The 26,712-nt window shown below is 38.7% G+C and overlaps 1 protein-coding gene across 3 annotated transcripts in view; it reads left to right on the plus strand.

Moving 5' to 3' along the window:
• lmbr1 (limb development membrane protein 1) overlaps window positions 1-26,712 on the plus strand; it is a 73,086-nt gene that overhangs the window by 16,208 nt on the left and 30,166 nt on the right. For all 3 annotated transcript variants that reach the window (XM_061922250.1, XM_061922249.1, XM_061922248.1), the window contains exons 6-9: window positions 9,245-9,371; window positions 9,523-9,591; window positions 13,534-13,598; window positions 17,830-17,902. In XM_061922250.1, the coding sequence (XP_061778234.1) occupies window positions 9,245-9,371; window positions 9,523-9,591; window positions 13,534-13,598; window positions 17,830-17,902 (334 nt within the window). The remainder of the gene's footprint in view (window positions 1-9,244; window positions 9,372-9,522; window positions 9,592-13,533; window positions 13,599-17,829; window positions 17,903-26,712) is intronic.

A 26,712-nucleotide genomic window follows, 5' to 3' on the forward strand; every position in this document is an offset into this window, starting at 1 on the left:
CCTCTGGCAAAAAAGACATATAATGCCTGTACTGTAGTTTTTTTTGGTTCCTTGCCACACTAATTTGTTTAGGCCCAATTTCTCCCGTGGAGGGTGGGAAGCTGAGAAGTGAGGCCTCATTGGCTTTTTGTTCTCCTTTCTGGTTCTTGCTACCAATCTTACATAAAGGGACTTTTAAAAGCCAAGGCTGTTCAAAGCTGCACATCGATGATCCACATATATATTTTATCTGTGTATTAATGTATGCAAGGTAAGAACAAATATATGTAATGTATGAAAAACACGTGCCCAAGATGGCCAACTCAAAGTAATTGCTTTCAGGAAAGTGTGTGTGTGCCTCTGTGGGTTGTGACAGATGTGGTCGACAAAACAAACAGGGGGACATATGCACGCACATACAATTGCTCTTCCATTTACATTTCAAAAATGCCATAACAGCATGGAATAGAGACTTCGAAATAATCTCAAGTCAAAGTTAGAAAAGGACTAAGAGTACACAATAGTAAAAAAGTCCTGAATCTCGACAGTGATTCAAATCAACCCCAAAATTGAATCTTTAACCCATGTTAGACATTTCCTGAAAGTTTCAAGAAATTGTGCCCAAATGCAAGATTGAGCTACTTATTGCCTTATCAAATAAACAGAGTTAAGTCTCTTGACAGTCATCCACTGTCTTTGTCTCTTGTGTGTGCAAGCAGGGCTGCAAGCATACACACAGAAGTTAAAGCTTGTGCCGTAAACATAAGTAATGTGGTATAAAACTTGTTTTTTTTAGCCCATTTCAGACATTTCCTGAAAGGTAATGAAAATCAGTCCTGAAGTTATCTATGGCTGGGTTGCATACTACGTCATGTCCGTTTTTCTTCTTCGCGGCATAATTCACACGATGGTCAACCGACTTGAGCATAGAATTAAAACAAGAGTGAGTGTAGTTTGAGTAGAAAATGCTGTATTGCTGTTCTGTTCTTTGGTGTTTCAATCGTTCAAATAGACAGATAGGAAAGAGCTTTCATAGAGTCCCGAAATAAATTGTTCATAAAGGTAATAAAGTCTAATAAAAAACGAATGTGCGTCGAAAGAAATGGCTCTTAAAAATTTCACTTTAATTATCTTGTGGAATATAATTGGACCGTGCTCGTGTCTGCAGTGATTACTTTGTTAAATGTTTGTTTGAACATTTGAATTGTTTTAGAAACTTTCTGTGTTTCTCTACTATATTATTAATGTTTGACAGCAGAATTAATGTTAAGAAAGGACAATAGATCACATTAGTTTGTGCTCTTTTGTGGTTGCTTTGCCTAAATACAACCACAAACACCTGTTTGTACAAATAGACAAATGTCATGTTAGGTGCTAATAATAAATATGGTAATTGTTCGACCAATACGCTGTATTTTCGTTGTCAATTTTCATAACAGAAACTAAAAGCTTAGTGGTTGTGCCAAGTGCTTAATTCGGCACTGATGACCACATTATAGTGTCTTTGGTGATATTCGATAGCATCAAGTAAATATCCTTAATAGTATCAATAAACTAGATGACTACAGTTCTCGTGGGATCAACAGCATATGCTGAATCTATATATTGCCAGCAAACATTGCTGAACTTTTATAGCTAAATAATGAGACAAAATATGAACTTCACACCATAAAAACAACTGCAGACATGAATTGTAGATTAGACTAATAATAGTAGCAAAAATCTAATGCAAACAAACTTATCCTTTTTCTCATTAGCATCAGGATCACAGCAGCACGGCACTTATGTCAATCAAATACGGTAGTTACGGATGCACGAATAAGTCCAACTTTGTCTTTCACAAATTCATTTGTGGACCCCCAAGATGTAAATACATGATGTGCCTTCAATCTTTTCTTCTTTAAATCCTTGTAAGTGTCAAAAGAAGTGAGGTTGAGGCGAGCAGTAACGTCTCGGTGATGATGAATGGTTTAAATCTTTCAAAAATATATTTTTTTTAAGAGTGTATAAATCCACTAGCCTAATGGGACTCTAGACCATCGCCTGAAACCTGAAAGTGCCTCTCGGTCACATGATTGCAACTCAGAAATTGCAGAATAAAAGAAACCGACGAATGAACACTCTTGTCTCCACTGTCCTTGTCTGCGTGGGGCCGCAAGCATATACACACACTCACACACGCACTCACACACACACACACACGCACATGCACAGAAACGTAAACACAATGTTTAGTATAAATTATCCGTATCCGACTGAGAATTTAATCAGTTGTTCCTTATCCTATGTTGGACATTTTCTAAAGGTTTCAAGAAAATCCGCCCATAACTTTTGAAATTATTTTGCTGATTAACAAACCAACGGCAACCAAGGATTACATAAACTCCTGGCAAAGGTATTAAAAATGTGTCAGCTGATAAATGGTGAACGTAACCATGTAGAGACAGAAATGTCATACTATCATGTAAGTAAGATAAAGCCATTTAGTTATTTTGATAAGATAATATATAGATCATTTCCACAGTATATGAAAGATAACCTTAAACTCATTTTTGTTGTAATTGGGCGCTGTATAAAAAAATTAAATAACATTAAAACAAACTAGACCTTGTTGGTGGGTGCCCTACAATAATAGTAGACAATGTATACAGTGGGGCAAAAAAGTATTTAGTCAGCCACCAATTGTGCAAGTTCTCCCAATTAAAATGATGACAGAGGTCTGTAATTTTCATCATAGGTACACTTCAACTGTGAGAGACAGAATGTGGAAGAATAAAAAATCCAAGAATTCACATTGTAGGAATTTTAAAGTATTTATTTGTAAATTATGGTAGAAAATAAGTATTTGGTCAACCATTCAAAGCTCTCACTGATGGAAGGAGGTTTTGGCTCAAAATCTCACAATACATGGCCCCATTCATTCTTTCCTTAACACGGATCAATCGTCCTGTCCCCTTAGCAGAAAAACAGCCCCAAAGCTTGATGTTTCCACCCCCATGCTTCACAGTAGGTTTGGTGTTCTTGGGATGCATCTCAGTATTCTTCTTCCTCCAAACACAACAAGTTGAGTTTATACCAAAATGGATACATGGATGATACAGCAGAGGATTGCGAGAATGTCACGTGGTCAGATGAAACCAAAATAGAACTTTTTAGTAGCTTTGAATGGTTGACCAAATACTTATTTTCCACCATAATTTACAAATAAATTCTTTAAAATTCCAACAGTGAATTCCTCAATTTTCTTTTCACATTCTGTCTCTCACAGTTGAAGTGTACCAATGATGAAAATTACAGACCTCTGTCATCATTTTAAGTGGGAGAACTTGCACAATCGGTGGCTGACTAAATACTTTCTTGCCCCACTGTATGTATGTAAAAATATAGATAAATGTGCTAATAAAGGGGTAGGGTTCGGACTCCCCTTTCAGCAAACTGATCAGTTTATCATGCAGCTAACAGCAATTAAGTCCGATTTTGTTATACTAACACAATACGCCTCTATGTCAATATCGGTATGCGAGCGCAATGTCGTAAGGTTTTATGTCGCATTTCAAGCTTGTGCACAGGGAGCTCCCTCTGACTGCGGAAATGAAGCCAATGATGGATTTAACGGCTAATGTCGCGAGTCAGCCTTTTCATGTGGCCGCGTTTACCTTTGACGACGCACTAAAAGACGCCACGAGACGGACAAAGATGGAAACGTTGGGCGTTTTTTTAAGCTTTAACTGTTCACCTCATTCTCTGGAGTGATTCATCGTGTAACAAATTGTCCAAATTGTGGATGTATCAGTGTGACTTGATGTTATGATCCGAGCTTTATTTGCTGCTGTAAAATGTCTCCTTCTTTTACTGCTGGGTGCTCAAATGCTCACAGAAGAGCTTTAAAGGTCATTCTTCAGTTCAGGATCATTTTGTCAAAATAACTTTTAGTCCACAGCCTTTTCCTTATTAAAAGCGTGAACTTTTCATGTTTTAAGCACTCCCAGAAAATGGCCTTATCATGACGACCGCGTGTTACGACGAAGACTTTTAAGACTTGGCACAAACTTTTTCTATTTATTGTCACGCAATTAATAGAAGTTTTCATTACCAGACAGGTGATGAGTGGGATATCTTGCAGCTATATTTACTAAAAACAAGCTGCTCGCTTGCACATGTCCGCTAACCTCCTTTGTGGTTACTTCTCCCCAATAATGAGTACAGTGGAACCTTGAAAGTCGAATGACCCTAAGCTTGTACAATTCATATTTCAAACCAGTTTTGGGAAGATTGTGCCCCAAACAAGATGGTAACTATATTTATATGTATTCAAATGTTTTCTATGTTTTTTCTGGAACACTTCTCCCAAGTTAATGCAAGTAGTGTGATGGTTACAGTTTAAAAAAATGGGTAAGGAATAGCTTTGCCTTGCCACTTCGCGGTTCACTGACTGCGGATTTACCACTGACTACTTTAAGATTTGAGTATGCATTAAAGTTTCATGTTAAAATTACATTGCTTTTAGAGTGTATGAAGTATTTATAGGAAGTGTTTATGAGTGTGTCTAAAGGGCTTATAAAGAATTGGAATGCATACAATAATATAAATCATCAAAAAAATAGTGTCCCTACTTTTTGGGAAGGCACCTACCACAGGGGGATCTAGAATGTAATAATCAAGGGAACACAGCTTTTTAACTGGCGGCCCGGGGGCCAAATCTGGTCCATTAATGACAATGGCTAGTTCAGTTCAAAACTTTGGAAAGAAACGTTTTTGCAACAAATTCCTGAAAACACAACAGTGCTTCTGTTGTATAGAGGTAAACACATTGATATTTTGATATTGCTAGCAAACATAAAACACTGGAGCTCAAATTTGTAATTTACATATAACCGAGGCGTTCCTCAAGGCACCCCTTCAAGTCTTCTCCTTTTAGGCAGTTTTTTTGTAATGTACTTTTTGGAACTAAGGTGTTGCTGTAGCTTGTTTAATTTAGATGCCATCTTTAGTTATAGTAGTAGTTTTGTTCAATGTTTTATTTTACGTCCTATTTTATTATTTGGGCTACTCAACTGGTGGCCCACAAGTTCAGTTCAAAAAACATGTGACTAACATTTTTCTTTAAACATTAGACTGCTATCATAGAGATGATCTTTGTCTTACTTTTTTGCAGAAGGTCCTTAAAAACAGCAGAGTGCTCCTGTAACTCTGACACAGCAGATAGACCAAAATCAAATGTCGACTGTAGAAGATGATTTAAGCTTTAGCTTTCTGGAAATGTCGCCCCAAAAACAATTTAGTTTATCCTTGCTGGAGTGCTATTATTTAAAGTAGGCCTAAAAATCAAATTATTGAACGATTAATGAAAATTAACTGGATAACTTATCCGCAATGATAAATAACTGACCGATCAATGTCGGTGTGTTTGTTTTTTTCGTCTCTCTCTTTTAATCAGTGTGCAAAAGGTTTCACTGTGTGTCAGCACCTGAGCATGTTTATTCAATAGCAGAATTAGTATGAAACCTCTCGTCAAACATCCACAATCTTATTGCCGGGGAGGTGGTGTCGGGACCACTAACTTACTCACAGAATGCACGGACGGAGCCACACTCGTTGTAACTCGTGGGTAAAACTAAATTAGGAGGAAAAACAATGATCGCAAAGCCAAATATGGTAGGAATATTTTGGCTTCAAATCGAATGAGAAAGATGAACTCGTCAACACTGATGGACCAGCAAGTGTGCTGAATTTGTTTAAAAATGATGGCAAGAAAAAAAAAGACTGTAAAACAAACACACCAATCCAGTCTTTCCAACTCGGGAAAACTGATGTTCAATATTTATTGATGTGCAATTTCTACTAAGAGATAGATTTCATTTACAATAATAAAAAATAATAATGAAGAATAAAAATGGATTGCATTTCAAGTGGGTAATCGCATTATTAGTCTTACATATTGTGATTGCATTTGTGTGTAATTTAGTCTCCAAATAATGCTGGCATTAATATTGTTTGTTTATCGGCCCAGACCAATGCGTGCGATGAGAAAGTGCTTGACTGCAGTGTGGTCAGTGTTGAAATGTGTTTGATGGTGAAAGCAGTTGGAACGAGCGTGACCCCCTGACTGACCCAGCAGAGGGCCAGCAGGTTTCATCTGGCAGTTAAAGAAACTCCTCATCAATCTCATCCTAAGCCTCAACCCGCCGATGATGAGGAGTGTGTTTATTGTGGAGGGAGGGGCCAGGGGCAAGAAAACGTCTGGCGTGGTGTTACTAAGATACTCGTCTTTGTTGGCGCTCCACAATGGGGGCCTGGATATTTATTTCAAATCTCCTGAACATGCAGACATTTTTCCCAGGCCTTCTTTCGGCAGGGCCAGCCGGGAATATAAAGTGGTGTTTACATACCTTTCTTTAAGGTCACAATGTCTCCCTAAAGCTGTCCGTTACAATGTTGGTTGCCTTGGTAACATATTAGCTTGAGCCTGGAATTGTAAAAAAAAAAAAAGAGCAAGCGAGTTGCTCAGGTTTTTTTTCCTTTCTTCCTTCTTGAATGATTCAGTTTTGCTTCAGCGTCCCATAGCTGCTTTAAATCAAGACATCATTGATTTTACAAGCTAACTAAAAGAACACCTACAGGAAGTGTAGGTGTCACATACATTAGCTTTTCCTCTTCTTATTGTCCTTCTGAGGTCAGAGGCCTCTAATGTTGGACCTGTTATTCCACACCAAAGTCATTCTAGCATGTCTTCATGGACCTTGCTTTGTGCATTGAGGCATACAACAACTGATGGCTGTGGTGATTGATTGATTAGTGAAGAGCATGTTTGTTGACGGTCACCTCTTGATGAAAAGAAACTTAAGATGTTTTTTCGCTCATGCTCCTCGACCCAACATCTACTTGTAATCAAAACAAGCTGTGGTCACTTTTAGCCGGACTAGTTGTCAGCGGTCATGTTTGAACAATACGACGTGATGCTGATAATTTTCCATGCGCTGCCGTGGTTTTTGAGAAGTCTTATTAAGAAACTTTAGAAGTCCACTAAGCGGCTTTTTTTACAGGCTAGCGTCCGTGTCCCCTGCTTTGCGTCTCCCACACGGCCATTGTAGCGCGGCCCTCAGTTTGAACGATGCGCTAATAAGGTCCTCTGGCATCTGGCATGTCTTTAGCTCCCCCCTTCCTCACTTACACTCTTGGCCCCTTGTTCCACATGCCTCTGACAGCCAGCAGAAGGACGATCCATGGGATGATCTCTGCCACCGCCTGCTGACCCGCTAAGAATTGATGGCTGCAACTCGGAAGCTAAACTGTCTTTCATTGTCCAGACATTGACATTAAAGTCCATGTCGGATCACGCTTCAGTTATCCTGCAGCAGCATTTGCAGTTTCTTGTTGTGGTTACTTTGGGCTCTGATCCGTCCATACACACTTTTCTTGGAAGTTGTTCCGCTGGTGTACAACGAAACAGCTGCTAACCAGCCCCTTGCTCAATGTCACAGCGAGGATCGGGGGATGCTGAATATTTCAGAGCCGCTATATTTAGCCTCAGCTACACAATTAGAATGGCAAGAATAGAAACTTCCTTTTTTTATTCTTTCTGCTGCTTGCCTTTACCACTTGACAGTTTTGTTTTGATGGGCGACGTCTTCATTGAACCTACCTATTTATAAACCGTCATGGAAAAAAAAAAGGCAAAGCTGAGTTGAGTTGCTGACAAGATTAAAAGAGACTACTTTGGGTTTAAACGTAGGGCTGATAGTACCATAGACAAGCATTGCCTTTGCCCTAAATGATCTGAATGGCTAATGTTTTGAGGTTTATAAATGATTGAGAGGCCTAAAGGGAATACACCTTCAGCATGGCATGGCCAGCGCTTTTAAGGTGGAGCGGCGTGCTTGAGCGGCCGCCGGCTTCTCCGTGGCTCCTTCCCATCCTGGTGCATCCTTAAGAGCGTGTGTGGGACGTGGTTGCGGTCCCTGAAAGCATTCCTCTCTCTCACCTCTACTCGCGCCTCTCCTGGGAGACCGATGTGCTCAGACACCGACTTCTCTCCTCCGCCAGTCGCTTGCTCACCATGTCCTCTTTTTGTGTTCACACTGCACTCCGCCCTGTGAGGCGCTTGGTTGCGCAAATCAGCACAAGGCCAAGTTCATTTCTCGTGTCAGACATGCGCATATAGATCTTTATGGACGCTGCCAGGTGGCTTATTCTGATTAGAATTGTCATCAGCTCTCATCAGGCTAATTTCATGCCTGCTCACTTCCCTCACTCGCCCATTCAACGTTGCCTATCAGGTGACTGCAGTGTCCAGCTTGGCCACACTGTGGCACTCCACAACCTGCCTGCATTCCTTTCTGTTGGCTCTATAAAATTCTACTTTTGCTGGGGCTTTCACTGTCGAAGCAGAGCTGAGAGGCAAATGATAAGCTTAAGCTTATCCAAGCAGTGAAATGACAAATCCTAGCACAAGCAAGTTGCAGGAATTACAAGTTGGTTGTATGGCCTTGATGGAGGTCTGCACTTCACAGGTGATTGTAAAAGAAAATGAAGAAAAAAAGTGTGTGTGATTGAGTTTGCACAACTCAAACAATTTGCACTCTTCAAAGGCTAGCTCATGATTAGCAGGGGCAACATTCAAATGAAGACCCCCTTTGCGCAAACGCTGAGCAGTGACCGCACGGCCATTTCTGTTAGCTGCTAACAAATTGCTCATGTGCAGCCAATTTAGGCAGAGCGCCCTTGTTAGCGTGTGCCTGGATGCCGAGCTGACATGTCGACACCAGCGCCTATCCATCTTGCCATGTGAGACAGCCCGGCTCTCCAGCATTGGGGGGAATGGAAACTGTGTGAACAGGTAGAGGGCCACTTTATTAACCACTCAGCAGTTTGTGACCCGGAAAACCCAAATTACCCCAAAAGCCTCTCGTCTGCGCGACCCAGGATACAACAGTGCTAGAGGAGCTCCTAATCGGCCCCAGATGGGAGGCCTGCTCTTGATCGCAGACAGTAGCTGACCCGGCCGGCTTTCATGCCCCCCTTCTTTTTTCATTTCACCTCTGCCAACGGCCATTAGAGCCGCTTTATAGAGCGCAATATGTGTGTATAAAAAAGCTGTTTAACCCGGGCCTCCGTGGGAGCGTTTGTGTCATGTTTGTGCGCTGCGAACGTGTGGCTGGATGGGAGGAAGAGGCATGTCAGGCCAAATAAAAACATGACATCTGATGTTTATGACTTTTCAAGTACTTTCTATGACACTGATTGTACTTTGTGTATTGTCTACCAGGGCATTAAGGCACGCGTTCTAGAGACCTTTGTGATGCTCTTCTTGCTGGCTCTGCTCATCCTGGGGATCGTGTGGGTGGCGTCAGCTCTCATCGACAATGATGCCGCCAGCATGGAGTCGCTCTACGGTACGCTCTCTCTTCCTCCTTAATGACACGTTTAGCTTTAATCAGACTAAATTAATATTTCCTTTACAGGGATCAACCCAATGTTTTTATCCAAATAGAAGAAATGTTTTGTTCCTTTTAATAATAATAAATGGAGAATTTGTCATTGCAGATCTCTGGGAGTTCTACTTACCGTACTTGTACTCCTGTATATCTCTGATGGGAGGACTGCTGTTACTCAGTAAGCCTTTTCCTTACATTTTATCAAGTCAGTATGTTTACATGCACTGAAAAAAATCGGACTTATTGCATAACTGGGGGTTGAAAGCAGCTGTTTGGAAATCACTTTAACATCTGTTAGTAAGCATAAGATATCTGTTAGCATTAGATAACCTATCATGTCCTTGACTATCATGTCAATGTAAAACGAGCACACGTTTTTCTTTTTTTATGCATTATAACTTGTAAATAAACACTAGCAAGAGTCAGCATTCAATGGAAGTAATGAATTCACTCTATTCCGCCAATAAAGCGTTTAAAAAAACAAAAAACTCCAAAAACCTCCATCCACGTATTATATACATACTGTATTTCAAGACCTGTGATGTCAGGCCTGACTTTACTTTGTATATTTCCTTATTTCTGTATTAAGTCCCTTTCCTGCGCTTTTATTTTCATTTTGCTTCCTGTTTGCCTTCATCCCACTCTTCTGGCTTGACGGCTGTCATCCTCACAAGTCCCTGATTGGCAATCTGGACTCCTCTGTTTCATGTAGCCAATCAGGCTCCTTTATAAACCAGCCTGCCCTGTACTCAGGGCTCGATCATAGACTCTTGTTTGCTGTTTCTTGTTAGTGCATGTTCACGGTGCACTTCCAAGCTGCACTTTAGCTACTTTGTGTTTTGACATTAAAATAATGTCTCTGCATTTTGGTGTTCAAGACAGACATAACCTAACACTTAATATATACTGTATGTGATATAGTAACTGGCACATTAATAATAACATGTAATATTTATCTATTTTGGTCATTTTAAGCATAGGGCGGTGCAATAATTGCACAGACTCATCACAATGTTAGCTATTTCCTACTACTACTACTACTTAGGGGCAAATAATGATCTGGAATCTTATATTTTTGAGTCTGAATATACGAAGGATCAGCTAAAAGTTTTTGAAGGTGAGTGATAAGCAGATCCAGCAAGTAGAACTATTGGTGGGTACTAAAAAAAAGAAATCAAAACTTTAAACATAATAAAACAATCACTTTATAATATCTGCTCTCACTGGGATGACGACTGATGGGATGTTTATATCTTATCGTTTAGATGAAGAATTAGTCATAGTCGTCACGCAAACGGGCGTCTTCGTGTCTTTTGAGTGATCTCTGGGTATAAGATGAATGTCAAAGTTGACCACTTTCTCAATTTATGGCCATAACATTTTACAATCCAAGTGGGATAATCTGAAATTAACCTTTACCAATTCATAGGCTCACTGACTCAGTATGTCAATAGCTGCAGTAGTTAATTATCTTTCTGTTAAAGGTAGTTTCCCAGCCTTAGCGCTCTCAATAAATTTTTTTAGGTCACAACATGTAAATGGGATATTGTTAGTTGTTTTTGGATTTTGTATATATCACAAATTAGAAGTAATTAAAAAAAGAAAGACGTGTTCTTGTCTTACATAGTGATTGTGAATGATAGGCAAAATAAAAAAAAAACATGCAGTTCCCCTTTTAACATACTGTATGAATGTGCATACAACACTTAAAACCCTATTAAGTTGTACCTTATTAATTTTTCCTTATTAAAATTATGGAATGTATTGAGCAAAATACTCAAACAACCAATTAATATGTTCCGGTTTAAGAAATTGTTAAAACTTAGTGTGTATAAAGTACAGGTATGAACCTTATTGATAAATGAGGAATGAAATCACAAAATTATGCAACAACCTACTGTTAACTAGCTATTCATGTCAACTTTATTATTCATTTATGTTTTGTGTTACAGATTGACTACAGGAAGTGAACACATGTTGACATTTGTTATGATAGTAAAAGTGGTATGGTTAAATTAGCTCTGTTTCCTTCAAATGCTTTTCGGACATGTTGAAATGTGAAACTGTAAATACGTATGCATGTTCAAAATAAACTGATATTGTAACCAAAACAAAACGATACTTGCTAGCTCTTCCTATAGATTGACATATCTTTGTTTTTTCAACTTTAGGAACAAAGTAAGTGTGAAAGGCAGTGCTCAAAAAAAGTGTATGATATTTATTGAATTAAAAAACAAATCATCAAAAACATGAATGAGAATGCAGTCGACAGTTAGAGCAGGGGTAGGGAACCTATGGCTCTAGAGCCAGATGTGGCTCTTTTGATGACTGCAACTGGCTCTCAGATACATCTTAGCTGACATTGCTTAACACAATAAGTAATGAATAATTCCGCTGGTAATCACAGTGTCAAAAATAACGTTCAAAATATAAAACATTCTCATGCATTTTCATCCATCCATCCGTTTTCTACCGCACCTGTTCAAGAAGTCGCATTAATGGTAAGAAGTATTTTGTTTTTTTTTGGTTAGCCTCAGAATAACAATGGTATTAAAAAGAATAAGAGACTTATTATACTCTAAAAATGTTGGTCTTACTTAAAAATGCACGCTTTTTGTTTTATTCAGTGTTAAAAAAATAATAAATTATATTGCTCTCACGGAAATACTTTAAAAAATATTTGGCTTGTATGGCTCTCTCAGCCAAAAAGGTTCCCGACCCCTGAGTTAGAGCATAGTCTACAGTAGTGGTTCTCAAATGGGGGTATGCGTACCCCTGGGGGTACTTGAAGGTATGCCAAGGGGTACGTGAGATTTTTTTTTAAATATTCTACAAAATAGCAACAATTCAAAAATCCTTTATAAATATATTTATTGAATAATACTTCAACAAAATATGAATGTAAGTTCATAAATTCTGAAAGAAAAATACAACAATGCAACATTCAGTGTTGACAGCTAGATTTTTTTGTGGACATGTTCCATAAATATTGTTAAAAATTTATTTTTTAGTGAAGAAATGTTTAGAATGAAGTTCATGAATCCAGATGGATCTCTATTACAATCCCCAAAGAGGGCACTTTAAGTTGATGATTACTTCTATGTGTAGAAACCTTTATTTATAATTGAATCACGTGTTTATTTTTCAACAAGTTTTTAGTTATTTTTATATCTTTTTTTCCAAATAGTTCAAGAAAGACTACTACAAATGAGCAATATTTTGCACTGTTATACAATTTAATAAATCCGAAACTGATGACATAGTGCTGTATTTTACTTCTTTATCTCTTTTTTTCAACCAAACATGTTTTGCTGTGATTAGGGGGTACTTGAATTAAAAAAATGTTCACAGGGGGTACATCACTGAAAAAAGGTTGAGAACCACTGGTCTACAGCATATGGAAGCAGTTAATGCCAGCAAGGGACGTAAAATAATATCTAAACGGTGGACATGTATCCATGAAAATATCGGAAAGCTGCTGATGGTGTGTTTGACGGAGGAGGAAAAAAGATACCATAGAAAGTCCGCTCTCCAAAGTAAATGCTGTACATCATTATTACATTACGTCACTATTGTCTTCAAAAAGAGTGAAAATAATGTATTTGGTTTGTACAAACAAAAGTGATGGTACGTAACAAAAATAGTACTTTATATTTTCTCAATGAAATATTTTAGTGAGTGAAAAGAATGCATAACAACAATGTAATCTCTAAATTAAATTTGCTCAATTCCGAAAGTTTGTTTTAAAATAGTGACATAGTAATGGTTATTTAATTTTGTATGTCTCTGAGGACCACAATAACCACAGGAAACCAAAGTGGATGTCCTCTAACTACACATTGAAACATTGCAGACTCAGCGTAGGAGCCGTAGAAAGCTGTTATCTATTTGACTGCCATGAGCATGTAGGATTCTCTTTCTCCATCCACATAGCTAAACAAACTGAAATGACTAAAATCACCCTCTAGTGTTGAGGAGGAACAAAATGGTTGTAAACAAAGACTTCACATTAAAGCGTAAAAATGGAGGGACAACTATTTTGAGAATGGACTTCAGTGCACGTAAACGTACAGTATGTGGTGACTTCGGGTATATGTCTCATTTGTTGTTGTTCTTCTAGTGTGCACTCCTGTGGGACTGTCTAGGATGTTCACAGTCATGGGCCAGTTACTTGTCAAACCAACAGTAAGTCATTCATCAAAACTACTGACTCTTGAATCTCAAAATTTGGAAGCCTTTTAAAAAATATCACCTGATGTGATGTGAATTATATTTATATAGCGCTTTTCTCAAGGGACTCAAAGCGCTTTACATAGTGACACCCAATATCTAAGTTACATGTAAACCAGTGTGGGTGGCACTGGGAGCAGGTGGGTAAAGTGTCTTGCCCAAGGACACAACGGCAGTAACTAGGATGGCACAAGCGGGAATCGAACCCGCAACCCTCAAGTTGCTGGCACGGCCACTCTACCAACCGAGCTATGAAGCCACACAAAATTGAAAATATTAGGGGCTGTCAATCATTTAAAGTATCGACTCAAGATTTATCGCATTTTGTCTGTAGTTAATTCATAATTATTTGCAATTAATTAAAGATTGGTCGACAGTTGAAGTGTAACATCTACGGATAATTTTCAAGTTTTTAATACTATAAACATTGGACTGCACAATTTGTTTGCTTAATGCAAATGCTTGTTTATTAAACATGGTTTCGTAAACATTTCAACACAAAATGGAAAAAAACACTCAAAAAAATGTCCTCTGTCAGTGTTGTGCCAGATTGTGTATACGGTTGGAACTATATTTCCATATTTAGATATCAGATACCAGCTTGGTGCATTAATAAACACCAAATGTGGATTGTTACAGTCATGCCTTGATTGTCAGATATTCAGTACGTCGCGTGTTATACAAGTTAATCATATTCATTTGGTGCATGACAGTGTCTTAACCTTCTCTATTTTGTTATTAAGTCCAATATTGCTAGACGATCAGCCTGCTGAACACTCTGTGATTGAAAACTAATATCCACAACCCCATTCATAATCCTCAATTGATGTTCTCGCATTTATTTAGGTATAAACATCACATATTACATTACCAAACTACAATCCATATTTTATGTCCTTAATGCGCCAAACTGGTATCTTAACACAGAGGTTTTTTTGGGAGCCATGTTTCTGTCTGCTGTCATTCCATCACGCAGGAAATGTTTGAAAAATTGGCAGGTGATTCGAAGGAATTGATACACTGGGAACCGGTTTGAACAAAACACGTTTTTTGATTCCCATCCCTAGTCAATACTAGTGGTTAGATTAATATTTTTTAACCATCAAAATGTTATTGTTTTTGCTATTGTTTAAAAACTCTGGAAATAAGCCTCTGGACACAAGAGGGCTTTGAGGGCAAAAACTAAATTTAAAATCAGAATAAACAATATGAATTAATTTGAATAAATAATTGATATTGTTACACCGTCATCCTATGTTTATGTATGATTATAATTGTTTTTAATCACAAATGTAATCATTCAATGATCTTGACCATTTGAAGTATCAGTATCAGCATTGACCAATACTGTCCATGTAAATTCATGTAAAGTATCCAAACAGAAGAATAGGTGATTCTTACATTTTAACAGAAGTGTAGAATTATGTTACAATAACAATTAATTAGTAAATATATTGATCCATTTTTTGAGAAATTAATACAACTGGAGATGATGCAATATGTTACAGCATCAGCAGCCAAATCAGGAGCCTTTGAAACCCATTTTGAAATGTTTTCATTATTGTTCATACTCAAAATAATATATATCGTTATCGCAAAAGGCTGCAATATATATCGCAATATAGATTTTAGGCCTAATCGCCCATCCCTACTGTGGGTAGAAATTGCTTTGTTCTTGTCGAAAGAGCGACCTGCCGGGACTTATGGGCTGGGCTAGCCATCTAATGTTCCTTTGTTCATTTTTGCTTGCAATTTTTACCCGCTTGTGGAGCAAAAGTAACTGTAACTCAGTTGCATCTTTCCACGCTTTGGGATGGACAGAGGGTAATAAAACTTTCAACCATGTATCCACGATAATTGTGATGAAACAGTTGTCATTATTATTGCGATACTGTTGAATATGCTCAAAAGGTACTGTTTTCACTAAGTTTTTTTTCTTTAAATAACTAAAATAAATAGATACACTGTTAGAAAACCCACAATTTTGCTTGTTTTGTTTCTTTTGCTTCACTGATAGTTTTTTAGTATTGTATCTGTTTTCATAGCTGAGCTTTTATTGTTTTAAATATAGTTTTTTACTGTGGCACTTTACGATGTGTAAAGGTGAAAAGTGCGTGACTGTTATTAATATCTATTATTTGTGGCAGGCATGGTGGCCTTCTACTCTGTTCAACAGCCCTTGAACGCACCGTAAAAACACCAGTATAGAACGATCACTTTGTTTCAAGCTTGTAGGTTGTACACAATGTAAGTTAGATTACGTTAATGTCTTTTGTTTTCATGCTGGCGTTGAAGATAGTAACCTGGCGCCAGTCAGTCCGTGAGTTTCTCTTTAAGTGCAGTGATCAATCATGGTTTTTTGATAATTGTACAAATCCTGTTTCCATATGAGTTGGGAAATTGTGTTAGATGTAAATATAAACGGAATACAATGATTTGCAAATCCTTTTCAACCCATATTCAGTTGAATATGCTACAAAGACAACATATTTGATGTTCAAACTGATAAACATTTTTTTTTTGCAAGTAATCATTACTTTTAGAATTTGGTGCCAGCAACACGTGACAAAGAAGTTGGGAAAGGTGGCAATAAATACTGATAAAGTTGAGGAATGCTCATCAAACACTTATATGGAACATCACACAGGTGTGCAGGCTAATTGGGAACAGGTGGGTGCCATGATTGGGTATAAAAGCAACTTCCATGAAATGCTAAGTAATTCACAAACAAGGATGTGGCGAGGGTCACCACTTCGTAAGCAAATTGTCGAACAGCTTTAGAACAACATTTCTCAACGAGCTATTGCAAGGAATTTAGGGATTTTACCATCTACGGTCCGTAAAATCATCAAAATGTTCAGAGAATCAGGAGAAATCACTGCACGACCTTTGATCCCTCAGGCGGTACTGCATCAAAAACCGACATCAGTGTGTAAAGGATATCACCACATGGGCTCAGGAACACTTCAGAAAACCACTGTCAGTAAATACAGTTGGTCGCTACATCTGTAAGTGCAAGTTAAAACTACTATGCAAAGTCAAACCCATTTATCAACAACACTCTGAAACGCCGCCGGCTTAGCTGGGCCCGAGATCATCTAAGATGGACTGATGCAAAGTGAAAAAGTGTTCTGTGGTCTGACGAGTCCACATTTCAAATTATATTTGGAAACAGACGATGTGGTGTCCTCCAGAACAAAGAGGAAAATAACCATTCGGATTGTTACAGGCGCAAAGTTCAAAAGCCAGCATCTGTGATGGTAAGGGGGTGCATTAGTGCCGATGGCTTGGGTAACTTACACATCTGTGAAGGCACCATTAATGCTGAAAGGTCCATACAGGTTTTGGAGCATTATATGTTGTCATCCAAGCAACGTTATCATGGACGCCCCTGCTTATTTCAGCAAGACAATGCCAAGCCACGTGTTACAACAGCGTGACTTCGTAGTAAAAGAGTGCAGGTACTTTCCTGGCCCGCCTGCAGTCCAGACCTATCTCCCATCGAAAATGTGTGGTGCATTATGAAGTGTAAAATTTGACAGCAAAGACCCTGGACTGTTGAACGACTGAAGCTCTACATAAAACAAGAATGGGAAAGAATTCCTCTTTCAAAGCTTCAACAATTAGTTTCCTCGGTTTCCAAACGTTTATTGGATGTTGTTAAAAGAACAACTACTTTGGCACGTGTTGCAGCCATGAAATTCAAAGTTAATTATTATTTGAAAAAAAAAATAAAGTTTATGAGTTTGAACATCAAATATCTTGTCTTTGTAGTGCATTCAACTGAATATGGGTTGAAAAGGATTTGCAAATCATTGTATTCCATTTATATTTACATCTAACACAATTTCCCAACTCATACGGAAAGGGGTTTCTAATTCAAAACGGTAGTAATAACCTTCAGGAGTTCTATAGCGGTTTACATTAATTCAGTTTATTTTTACATCCCTAACTTGTCATAATCGCGTTATCTTTTACTGCCCAAGAAAAAATGTTACTTCAAAAATGTTTCTACAATTAAATCCAATTCATGAAAGAGAACTTTAACAGAGTGAGGCACAAGTCTGAAAGCTGTCTTCCTGCATCCAACAGAGGACTACAAACACGTCACCGACTCATTCTCCCATCTGCCATCTCTCCAGTCCCACTTTGGGCCTAATTATAACCCATTTAATGTCCTCTTCAGATCCTGGAGGACCTGGATGAGCAGATTTACTGCATCCATTTGCAAGAGGAAGCCCTTCAGAGGAGATTAAACGGTATGTCTGTCGGAGACGTGTTGGCACATTAAAAGGGAGCGGTGGGGTCTGATGGCCCTTATGGGTGTGATGGAGCCACACTGGTATCAATTAGCAGGCACACACACACACACACACACACACTTGAGGTGGACATGGACATGTCTCTGCCTCTCCATGACAAGAACTATGCTTTAAGTTCGCAAATATTTGAAGCTTTACTAAACGAATTGCTGTATTTAATGTCAAGCTGGAATGGCTAATAGTATGGAAAATCATATTTGACGAGAAAGTTTGGCTCACGTCTGTAGTCACTGATTGACTTTTCCACACGGATATTAAAATGAGCGCCCGCTTTGCCCTCTTTGACTTTGCTATCAGGCAAAAAGTCTGAGGAAGTGAGAGAATGGAGAAGGTCTTCTTTTGCCCTGAGCCTGCATTTCCCGTTCATGCCCCCCCCACCTGCAAATTCCTTGTTAACACTGAATAATGTCAAGAAGCAGGAAGTATTTGGGCCACGTTCCAAAACCTACTTTAATATTAAGTCAAGCATGCAACCAAGTGTACAAATGAAGAGGACGAGAGTCTTTTCACACCACGGAGGTAAGGCAGATCAGGCCCTGATAGCGCATGTTTTTAAATACTACGCCAGCCTCCTCCATACAGTGCCACCTGAGCGCCTCATTCCACACTTTGACAGAAAATTTGCAATCTTTTGCTTATCATGCCTTTCATGTATTCAGGGGCACAAAGGAGAACTTTGGTCATCATCTGGTTGTTCAACACAAAATTTTCAGTGCTGAAGGTGTTTATGTACATTTTGTGGACATGCTCACACACTAGCTTCAAAGCATTGGAAGTTTTCTTTCTCCCTTGTAGTTCACGGAAAGTTCAATGGACGCAATTCAAAAACTGTGATTCCAAAAGTCTGAAGCGGTGCTATCGACCAAGTGTCTTCTGCATTGTATTCAGCTAAATAATAATGAAAGTGAGGGAGGAGGAAATGCCTGAAAATATTGAGGTATCTGAGGCATACTCACACTAGGCCAGGGGTAGGGAACCTATGGCTCTAGAGCCAGATATGGCTCTTTTGATGACTGCACCTGGCTCTCGGATCAATCTTAGTTGACATTGCTTAACACGGCAAGTAATGAATAATTCCGCTGGTAATCACATTGTCAAAAATAACATTCAAAATATAAAACATTCTCACGCATTTTAATCCATCCATCTGTTCAAGAAGTCACATTAATGGTAAGAAGGATTTTATTTATTGTTGGTTAGCTTCAGAATAACAATGTTATTAAAAAGAATAAGAGACTTATTATACTCTAAAAATGTTTAGTCTTACTTAAAAATGCACGCATTTAGTTGTATTCAGTCTTAAAAAAAGAAGTATATGGCTCTCACGGAAATACTTTTTAAAATATTTACCTTGTATGGCTCTCTCAGCCAAAAAGGTTCCCGAGCCCTGCACTAGGCCAATCATACCGGACCTGGGCCCACTTTATATCTAAAGCATGGCACAATCAGCCTTTTTTGGTATGATTGGAAAAGTCTGGCATAAATCCATGTACATGCCCAGTGGGGCGAAGAACACCTGGGTTGTTTTCGTATGTTGTTGGCTATAGTTGCGTGATATAGACAATATTCGATATTACGATAAAAATTTGGCCGACGATAGAGCTTTTAATACTATCGTGATATTGTGATAATGCATTTTGATGACACATGTTACCTGTCTCCAGAAAATGTACAGCGTCAAAAAAATGTGTCCTCAAGGCACTATAGCATTCTCGCTAGCGGCTAATGTCAAAAACCAAGGGATTTAAATAATTCAGTACTATAAAATAATTTAAATATTTAAATTATATTGTTACTCATCCATCCTGTGTTTTTTCTGATTGTAATTGTGATTTAGAAAATTTGAAGTATTAGTATCAGCTATGGCCCCTGTAACTACTTTGTATTGGATCCATATCGACATTTGTAGTATTACCCAAAACTAATATAAAGTATCCAAACAACAGAAGAATAAGTGCTTTTTACTTTTTAACAAAGATGTTGCAGCGGCAGTTTGTCGGCTCTGACGCCAGCTCTTTTGAATCTTTTACTGGTTGGTGTAACCTCTGCTTAGTAATTAGATTAAATGTGCTTTCATGGCTGTATGATCTTGTCAACAAACAGGGTATTGTTTGGATGGCATGTTTGTCTTTTCAATCATTGATTACTCAAAAAGCAATGGTAAGTATAAGAACAGTAACCTTATGACAGATATATGCTTTTGAAGCACAGTTTTAATTTGTTTTGGCGACACCTGGTGGTCTCAATAATTAATCAAATTAAGTGCATGAATTGAATAATGCGAACACGTTTGTTGCTGGATACTTTCTAATATGCTTCTACCTTAAAGATTTTTTATTTGTAAGTAATATGCAACTATAATTATCTGATACTTGTACATATTGAAAAAGGTGCTGTTTAAGACTGCAATATTGTTCAATTAAGGACACGGCTAGCTGCTAGCTCCTAGTAGCATTTTGCTTACCATGTTAACTTTTACAAGGAAAGAAGTGAAGTGGATTATATTTATAAAGCGCTTTTCTTTAGCGACTCAAAGTGCCTTACGTAGTGATGGTTTAAATGTTTTTAGAAACATTTTTAACCAGTGTGGGTGGGTGAAGTGTATTGCCCAAAGACACAACGGCAATGAATAAGATCCAACCTGAAACCCTCAAGTTGCTAGCACGGCCACTCTACCAACCGAACCACGCCGCCCTGCACACTTATGTGCTTATTAGATAACATTTAGATGTTAACTGGCCGTGCAGTTTTGCCTAAGTAAACGCATTGCATTATTGCTTATATCAGAGCGCTTATATCCGAGATTTAAAATGCAAGATGATATCACCCGATACTTGTTACTTTGCTGATATCGGACCGATATCAATTACAGATCGGGACACCCGTAGTGCACACTCGCAGTGCTACTGCTAACCTTCCTTGTTTGAAAAACAAAAACAAAGTTATGTCAATCTTTAGCTACAAGCTAATGCTAGTGAATAAGACACCAGATGTTTTGGTAGGATCTTATGGGGTTCACTATGGCAGTGGTTCTCAAATGGGGGTACTTGAAGGTATGCCAAGGGGTAGGTGAGATATTTTAAAAATATTCTAAAAAATAGCAACAATTTAAAAATCCTTCATAAATATATTTATTGAACAATAATTCAACAAAATATGAATGTAAGTTCATAAACTGTGAAAAGAAATGCAACAATGCAAAATTCAGTGTTGACAGCTAAATTTTTTGTTCCATAAATATTGATGTTGAAGATTTCTTTTTTGTGAAAAAATGTTTAGAATTAAGTTCATGAATCCAGATGGATCTCTATTACAATCCCTAAAGAGGGCACTTTAAGTTGATGATTACTTCTATGTGTAGAAATCATTTTTTATAATTGAATCACTTGTTTATTTTTCAACAAATTTTAGTTATTTTTATATCTTTTTTTCCAAATAGTTCAAGAAAGACCACTACAAATGAGCAATATTTTGCACTGTTATAAAATGTAATAAATCCGAAACTGATGACATAGTGCTGTATTTCACTTCTTTATCGCTTTTTTTCAACCAAAAATGCTTTGCTCTGATTAGGGGGTACTTGAATTCAAAAAATGTTCACAGGGGGTACATCACTGAAAAAAGGTTGAGAACTACTGCCACTATGGCATTCGCTACGCTAATTAGTTATAGGGGGGCACATAACTGAATTTTTACTCGCAACCTAAAGCATAACAATTAGCCGAGAGTCAGCTTGTACCCCAAAACATTAGTAAGCTGTGGCACTAATATCCTGAGGTACTACTGAACTTCTAATGGGAAGAATGTTGATCATCTTCTGACTAATTACAAATGAAATTTGTGGTACCGCTGTAATGTAATTTCTTCTTGCTGGTTATTAATGATATCCAACACATTTCATAATAGAAATAAAATACAAAGACTCATAATTATCCAAAACTCAAAGTCATAGCACACCTGCTCACTGCCGACTGCATTTCTTTGCATAATAAAGACATGTCATTCAATTAATGCGTTTGTTTCTCTCGCTTGTTATTAACGGCAGCCAAAGGAGTGATGGGACAGGAAATGATCAGTGTGAAGGGGGAATTTGCACCTATGTCCTTTGCTGTATGGATGGAGTTCAACAGGTTGCTATGGAAATGAGAGTGCATGGATGTAGTGTTAAGTGTCGTCCTTGTAGGACCCTGACATGCAGACAACAGCACTGGTGTCCAGATGCTCTGCGGCACCGCGACCTTGCCCGAGCCTCCGTTGTCTCAGCGTGCTCTTTTGCATATTTGCTAGTGACGTCATTGTAAGAAAGGTTAGAGAGGGTACGTGGCTTTGCTGGCTGCCACAAGCCTCACTCAGCATCTCTGCCTCGCTGTAACTCAGTGTGCCAGCAGAAGAGAAGGCAGGATATATTTAACTTCAGTCAGCGGTGACGTCACTTATGATACTGTTGTTGACATGCTGCCAAGGCTCCATTACCGCTTCTATCAAGTCATGATACTGTCCTTTGTTTCTTCTACTTCACATGATGTATTTGCTATTAAGTGCATCATATCTTTCACAATAATTGATCTACCGGCTGACTTGTGAAGCACACAAATAACACAGCAGTTCCCTTGGGAATGAGCTGGTTGGTGAGCTTGTTCCTGACATTTTTTTTTTATTTAAGCCAATGGATGTTGTTTTTGTCTCCTGACAAGGTGAGACAAATCTAAATATGTAGGCTGTTAACTTTGTGGTGTAACGGTACACCATAATCACAGTTTGGTAGCTCCTGTCCTTTTAAGCATACAAATGTATTTCTTCCATTTGACTTGTTGCTGACTGACACAATAATGCTAAAGCTGTACTGACGCTAGCGCTCCTGCCCCTTCACGGTGAGGAAGGGGGACAAGGGGAGGCATTTTGATGTCTCTCCCACGAAAGAAAAATAGTATTGAGCTGCAAAACGTAACACAGCTTATTCTCTTTAAAAAGGTTTTTATTTTATGGGAAAAGCTATCTGTCCATATGACATTAATCCTTTTCTTTTTTGGCAAGTATTCATGGTTAGCTTAGCCAAGGAAATGCACACCTGAGAAGCTAAACTGAACACACAGGCTTCTAGTCTTTTTTACTTGCCTTCCTTGCGCCTCGAAACCCAGCCTGTGCACATTCACAGCATCACAGACAGTCAGAAATGACAGAACTCTTAAAAATACGAACTTTTCTTACAACGGGGTTAAAAAAAACAATCTAAGGTAGCCACAAGTTGCAGACTAAAGTGTTGGTCAATATGACCTAAAATGTATAATATTGCGGCCTCTTGCAATTACAATATACATCACGCTATACTATTTGGCATACAAATGATAATAAAAGCGGCCCTGCGATGAGGTGGCGACTTGTCCAGGGTGTACCCCGCCTTCCGCCCGATTGTAGCTGAGATAGGCGCCAGCGCCCCCCGCGACCCCAAAAGGGAATAAGTGATAGAAAATGGATGGGATGGATGATAATAAAAGCATTTCAGAACAGGTTACAAAGGGTCCTAAATTGGCTCTGGCGTACAATATGTGGTAACATTTTAAGTCATTATCATACGCAAATATGGTGTTAGCTCTCACTGTTATGCTGATGACACCCAACTCTACATGCCCCTAAAGCTGACCAACACGCCGGATTGTAGTCAGCTGGAGGCGTGTCTTAATGAAATTAAACAATGGGTGTCCGCTAACTTTTTGCAACTCAACGCCAAAAAAACGGAAATGCTGATTATCGGTCCTGCTAGACACTGACCTCTATTTAATAATACAACTTTAACCTTTGACAACCAAACAAACAAGGCGACTCGGTAAAGAACCTGGGTATTATCTTCGACCCAACTCTCTCCTTTGAGCCACACATTAAAAACGTTACTAAAACACCCTTCTTTCATCTCCGTAATATCGCTAAAATTCGCTCCATTTTGTCCACTAACGACGCTGAGATCATTATCCATGGGTTTGTTACGTCTCGTCTCGATTACTGTAACGTATTATTTTCGGGTCTCCCCATGTCTAGCACTAAAAGATTACAGTTGGTACAAAATGCGGCTGCTAGACTTTTGACAAGAACAAGAAAGTTTGATCATATTACGCCTGTACTGGCTCACCTGCACTGGCTTCCTGTGCACTTAAGATGTGACTTTAAGGTTTTACTACTTCCGTATAAAATACTACACGGTCTAGCTCCATCCTATCTTGCCGATTGTATTGTACCATATGTCCCGGCAAGAAATCTGCGTTCAAAAGACTCCGGCTTATTAGTAATTCCTAGAGCCCAAAAAAAGTCTGCGGGCTATAGAGCGTTTTCCATTTGGGCTCCAGTACTCTGGAATGCCCTCCCGGTAACAGTTCGAGATGCCACCTCAGTAGAAGCATTTAAGTCCCATCTTTAAACTCATTTGTATACTCTAGCCTTCAAATAAACCCCCTTTTTAGACCAGTTGATCTGCCGTTTCTTTTCTTTTTCTCCTCTGTCCAACTCTCCCTTGTGGATGGGGGTCCGGTTCAATGGCCATGGATGAAGTACTGGCTGTCCAGAGTCGGGACTGGCTACACTATGGACGGGACTCTCGCTGTTGCGTTGGATCCACTTTGGACTGGACTCTCGCGGTTGTGTTGGATCCACTACGGATTGAACTTTCACAGTATCATGTTAGACCCACTCGACATCCATTGCTTTCGGTCCCCTAGAGGGGGGGGCTGCCCACATATCCGGTCCTCTCCAAGGTTTCTCATAGTCATCAGTGTCACCGACGTCCCACTGGATGTGAATTCTCCCTGCCCACTGGGTGTGAGTTTTCCTTCCCTTTATGTGGGCTCTACCGAGGATGTCGTAGTGGTTTGTGTTGTAGTTTGTGCAGCCCTTTGAGACACTAGTGATTTAGGGCTATATGATTGATTGATTTATGGTTGTATTATTTTCTCAAAATTGGTGGCGACTTGTCCAGGGTGTACCCCGCCTTCCGCCCGATTGTAGCCTAGATAGGCGCCAGCGCCCCCCGCAACCCTAAAGGGAATAAGTGGCAGAAACTGGATGGATGGATGGATGGATTATTAAGTTACTTGATAATTTACTGTTAATACCTGGTTACTTTCTGTTTTAACATGGTTCTATCTACAATTTTGTTAAATTGTAATAATCACTTATTCATCGGTTGTTTGGATACTTTACATTAGTTTTGAGCGATACTATATTGCGTATTGATTCGATACCAAGTAGTTACAGGTGCAGTATTGGTGATGACAATGTTGATCATTCATAATTTCAATATCATTAAATGATAAAAATGTTTTATCACAATAATAAAGGAAGACAGTTTGGTGGTGTAACAATATCAATGGAATGTTTGTATTATTTCTGATTTTCTGAGTTTGTAAACATTAACAAAACAAACCTAAAGATTTTTTGAGAGTAAAACATATCGCTCTAACCACTGTAGTATCTACCTAATACTGTATTACTTGGTATCGTTACTGTTGATATTTTTATTAATCCGCCTTTCTTTGTTTACATTCAAGGGTTCGAGCTTGCGGTTAGCATATCCTCCTAAGGTGTGTCGTGTAGCATGTTTAGCTATACCTCGTCTTCCAGTGCAGATACCTGTGTTTATTTGCCGCCGTGGAAGTGAGGATTACGACTAGAAGTGGCCTTGCACTGTGGAGGGACGTTAGCCACTAGCAAGAATGCTACATTGCATTGAGGACGCATTTGTTTGAAGTGAAGTATATTTTTATATAGCGCTTTTCTCTAGTGACTCAAAGAGCTTTTACATAGTGAAACCCAATATCTATGTTACATTTAAACCAGTGTGGGTGGCATCGGGAGCGGGTGGGTAAAGTGTCTTACCCAAGGACACAACGACATTGACTAGGATGACGGAAGCGGGGATTGCACCTGAAACCCTCAAGTTGCTGGCACGGCCACTCTACCAACCGAGCTATACCGCTTGTTGCTGTCAAAATTGCGGCACACAGTTAGAATGTTCAGGACATGCATTATTACGATAGTGTTGAAAGCGCTATTGTTGGCCAAAGCTATATAATTTAAAACAAAAACAAAACCTACTCCTGGTTCCCAATTTTTTTTTTTTTAGTTTTTCCCTTAAAGCCTTTCTGTACTTATTACTCCCTGACTTTGTAAACTGATTTTGTCATAAGAAGAAGAAAAATATCAATGTAATCACTTTGGTACTGTTTATATAACTGACACTGTACTAAGTATTGGTATAATGGAGATTTGGATCGATCACCCATATTTTACATTGAAACTGTAGCGTTTAGCGCAGACCTGGGCAATTATTTTGACTCGGGGGGCCAAATTTAGAGAAAGAAAGATGTCTGCGGGGCCAGTATATCTATTTTTAGGAACACTAAAACAAAAACCTCCCAATAAAGTCTGATTGAATGCTAAAAACGTTATGACAGACCGCCTTGAAAACGGAATGGAATTTCAACATTTTTTACTGAATGAAACACCCAGAATGTATGTGAAAATAAAGAATGTGGGGGTTACAATACTAACTATGTCTGATTAAAACACTGAATATTGACATATGAACGCCACACTCCCTCTCGATTGACATATTTTACAATCAAGCGAAATGCAACAAAAATACAACAAACAATGAAATATGAACGCGAAGGGTAAAAAGCAAACGAACTGCAATTTGATTTATCACAAAAATTTAGAACTTTGTTGTAAAATCTCCTTCCGCGTCTGTCCCTGACACC

Source organism: Nerophis ophidion, linkage group LG15 (genome assembly GCF_033978795.1).
Source record: "Nerophis ophidion isolate RoL-2023_Sa linkage group LG15, RoL_Noph_v1.0, whole genome shotgun sequence".
NCBI lineage: Eukaryota > Metazoa > Chordata > Actinopteri > Syngnathiformes > Syngnathidae > Nerophis > Nerophis ophidion.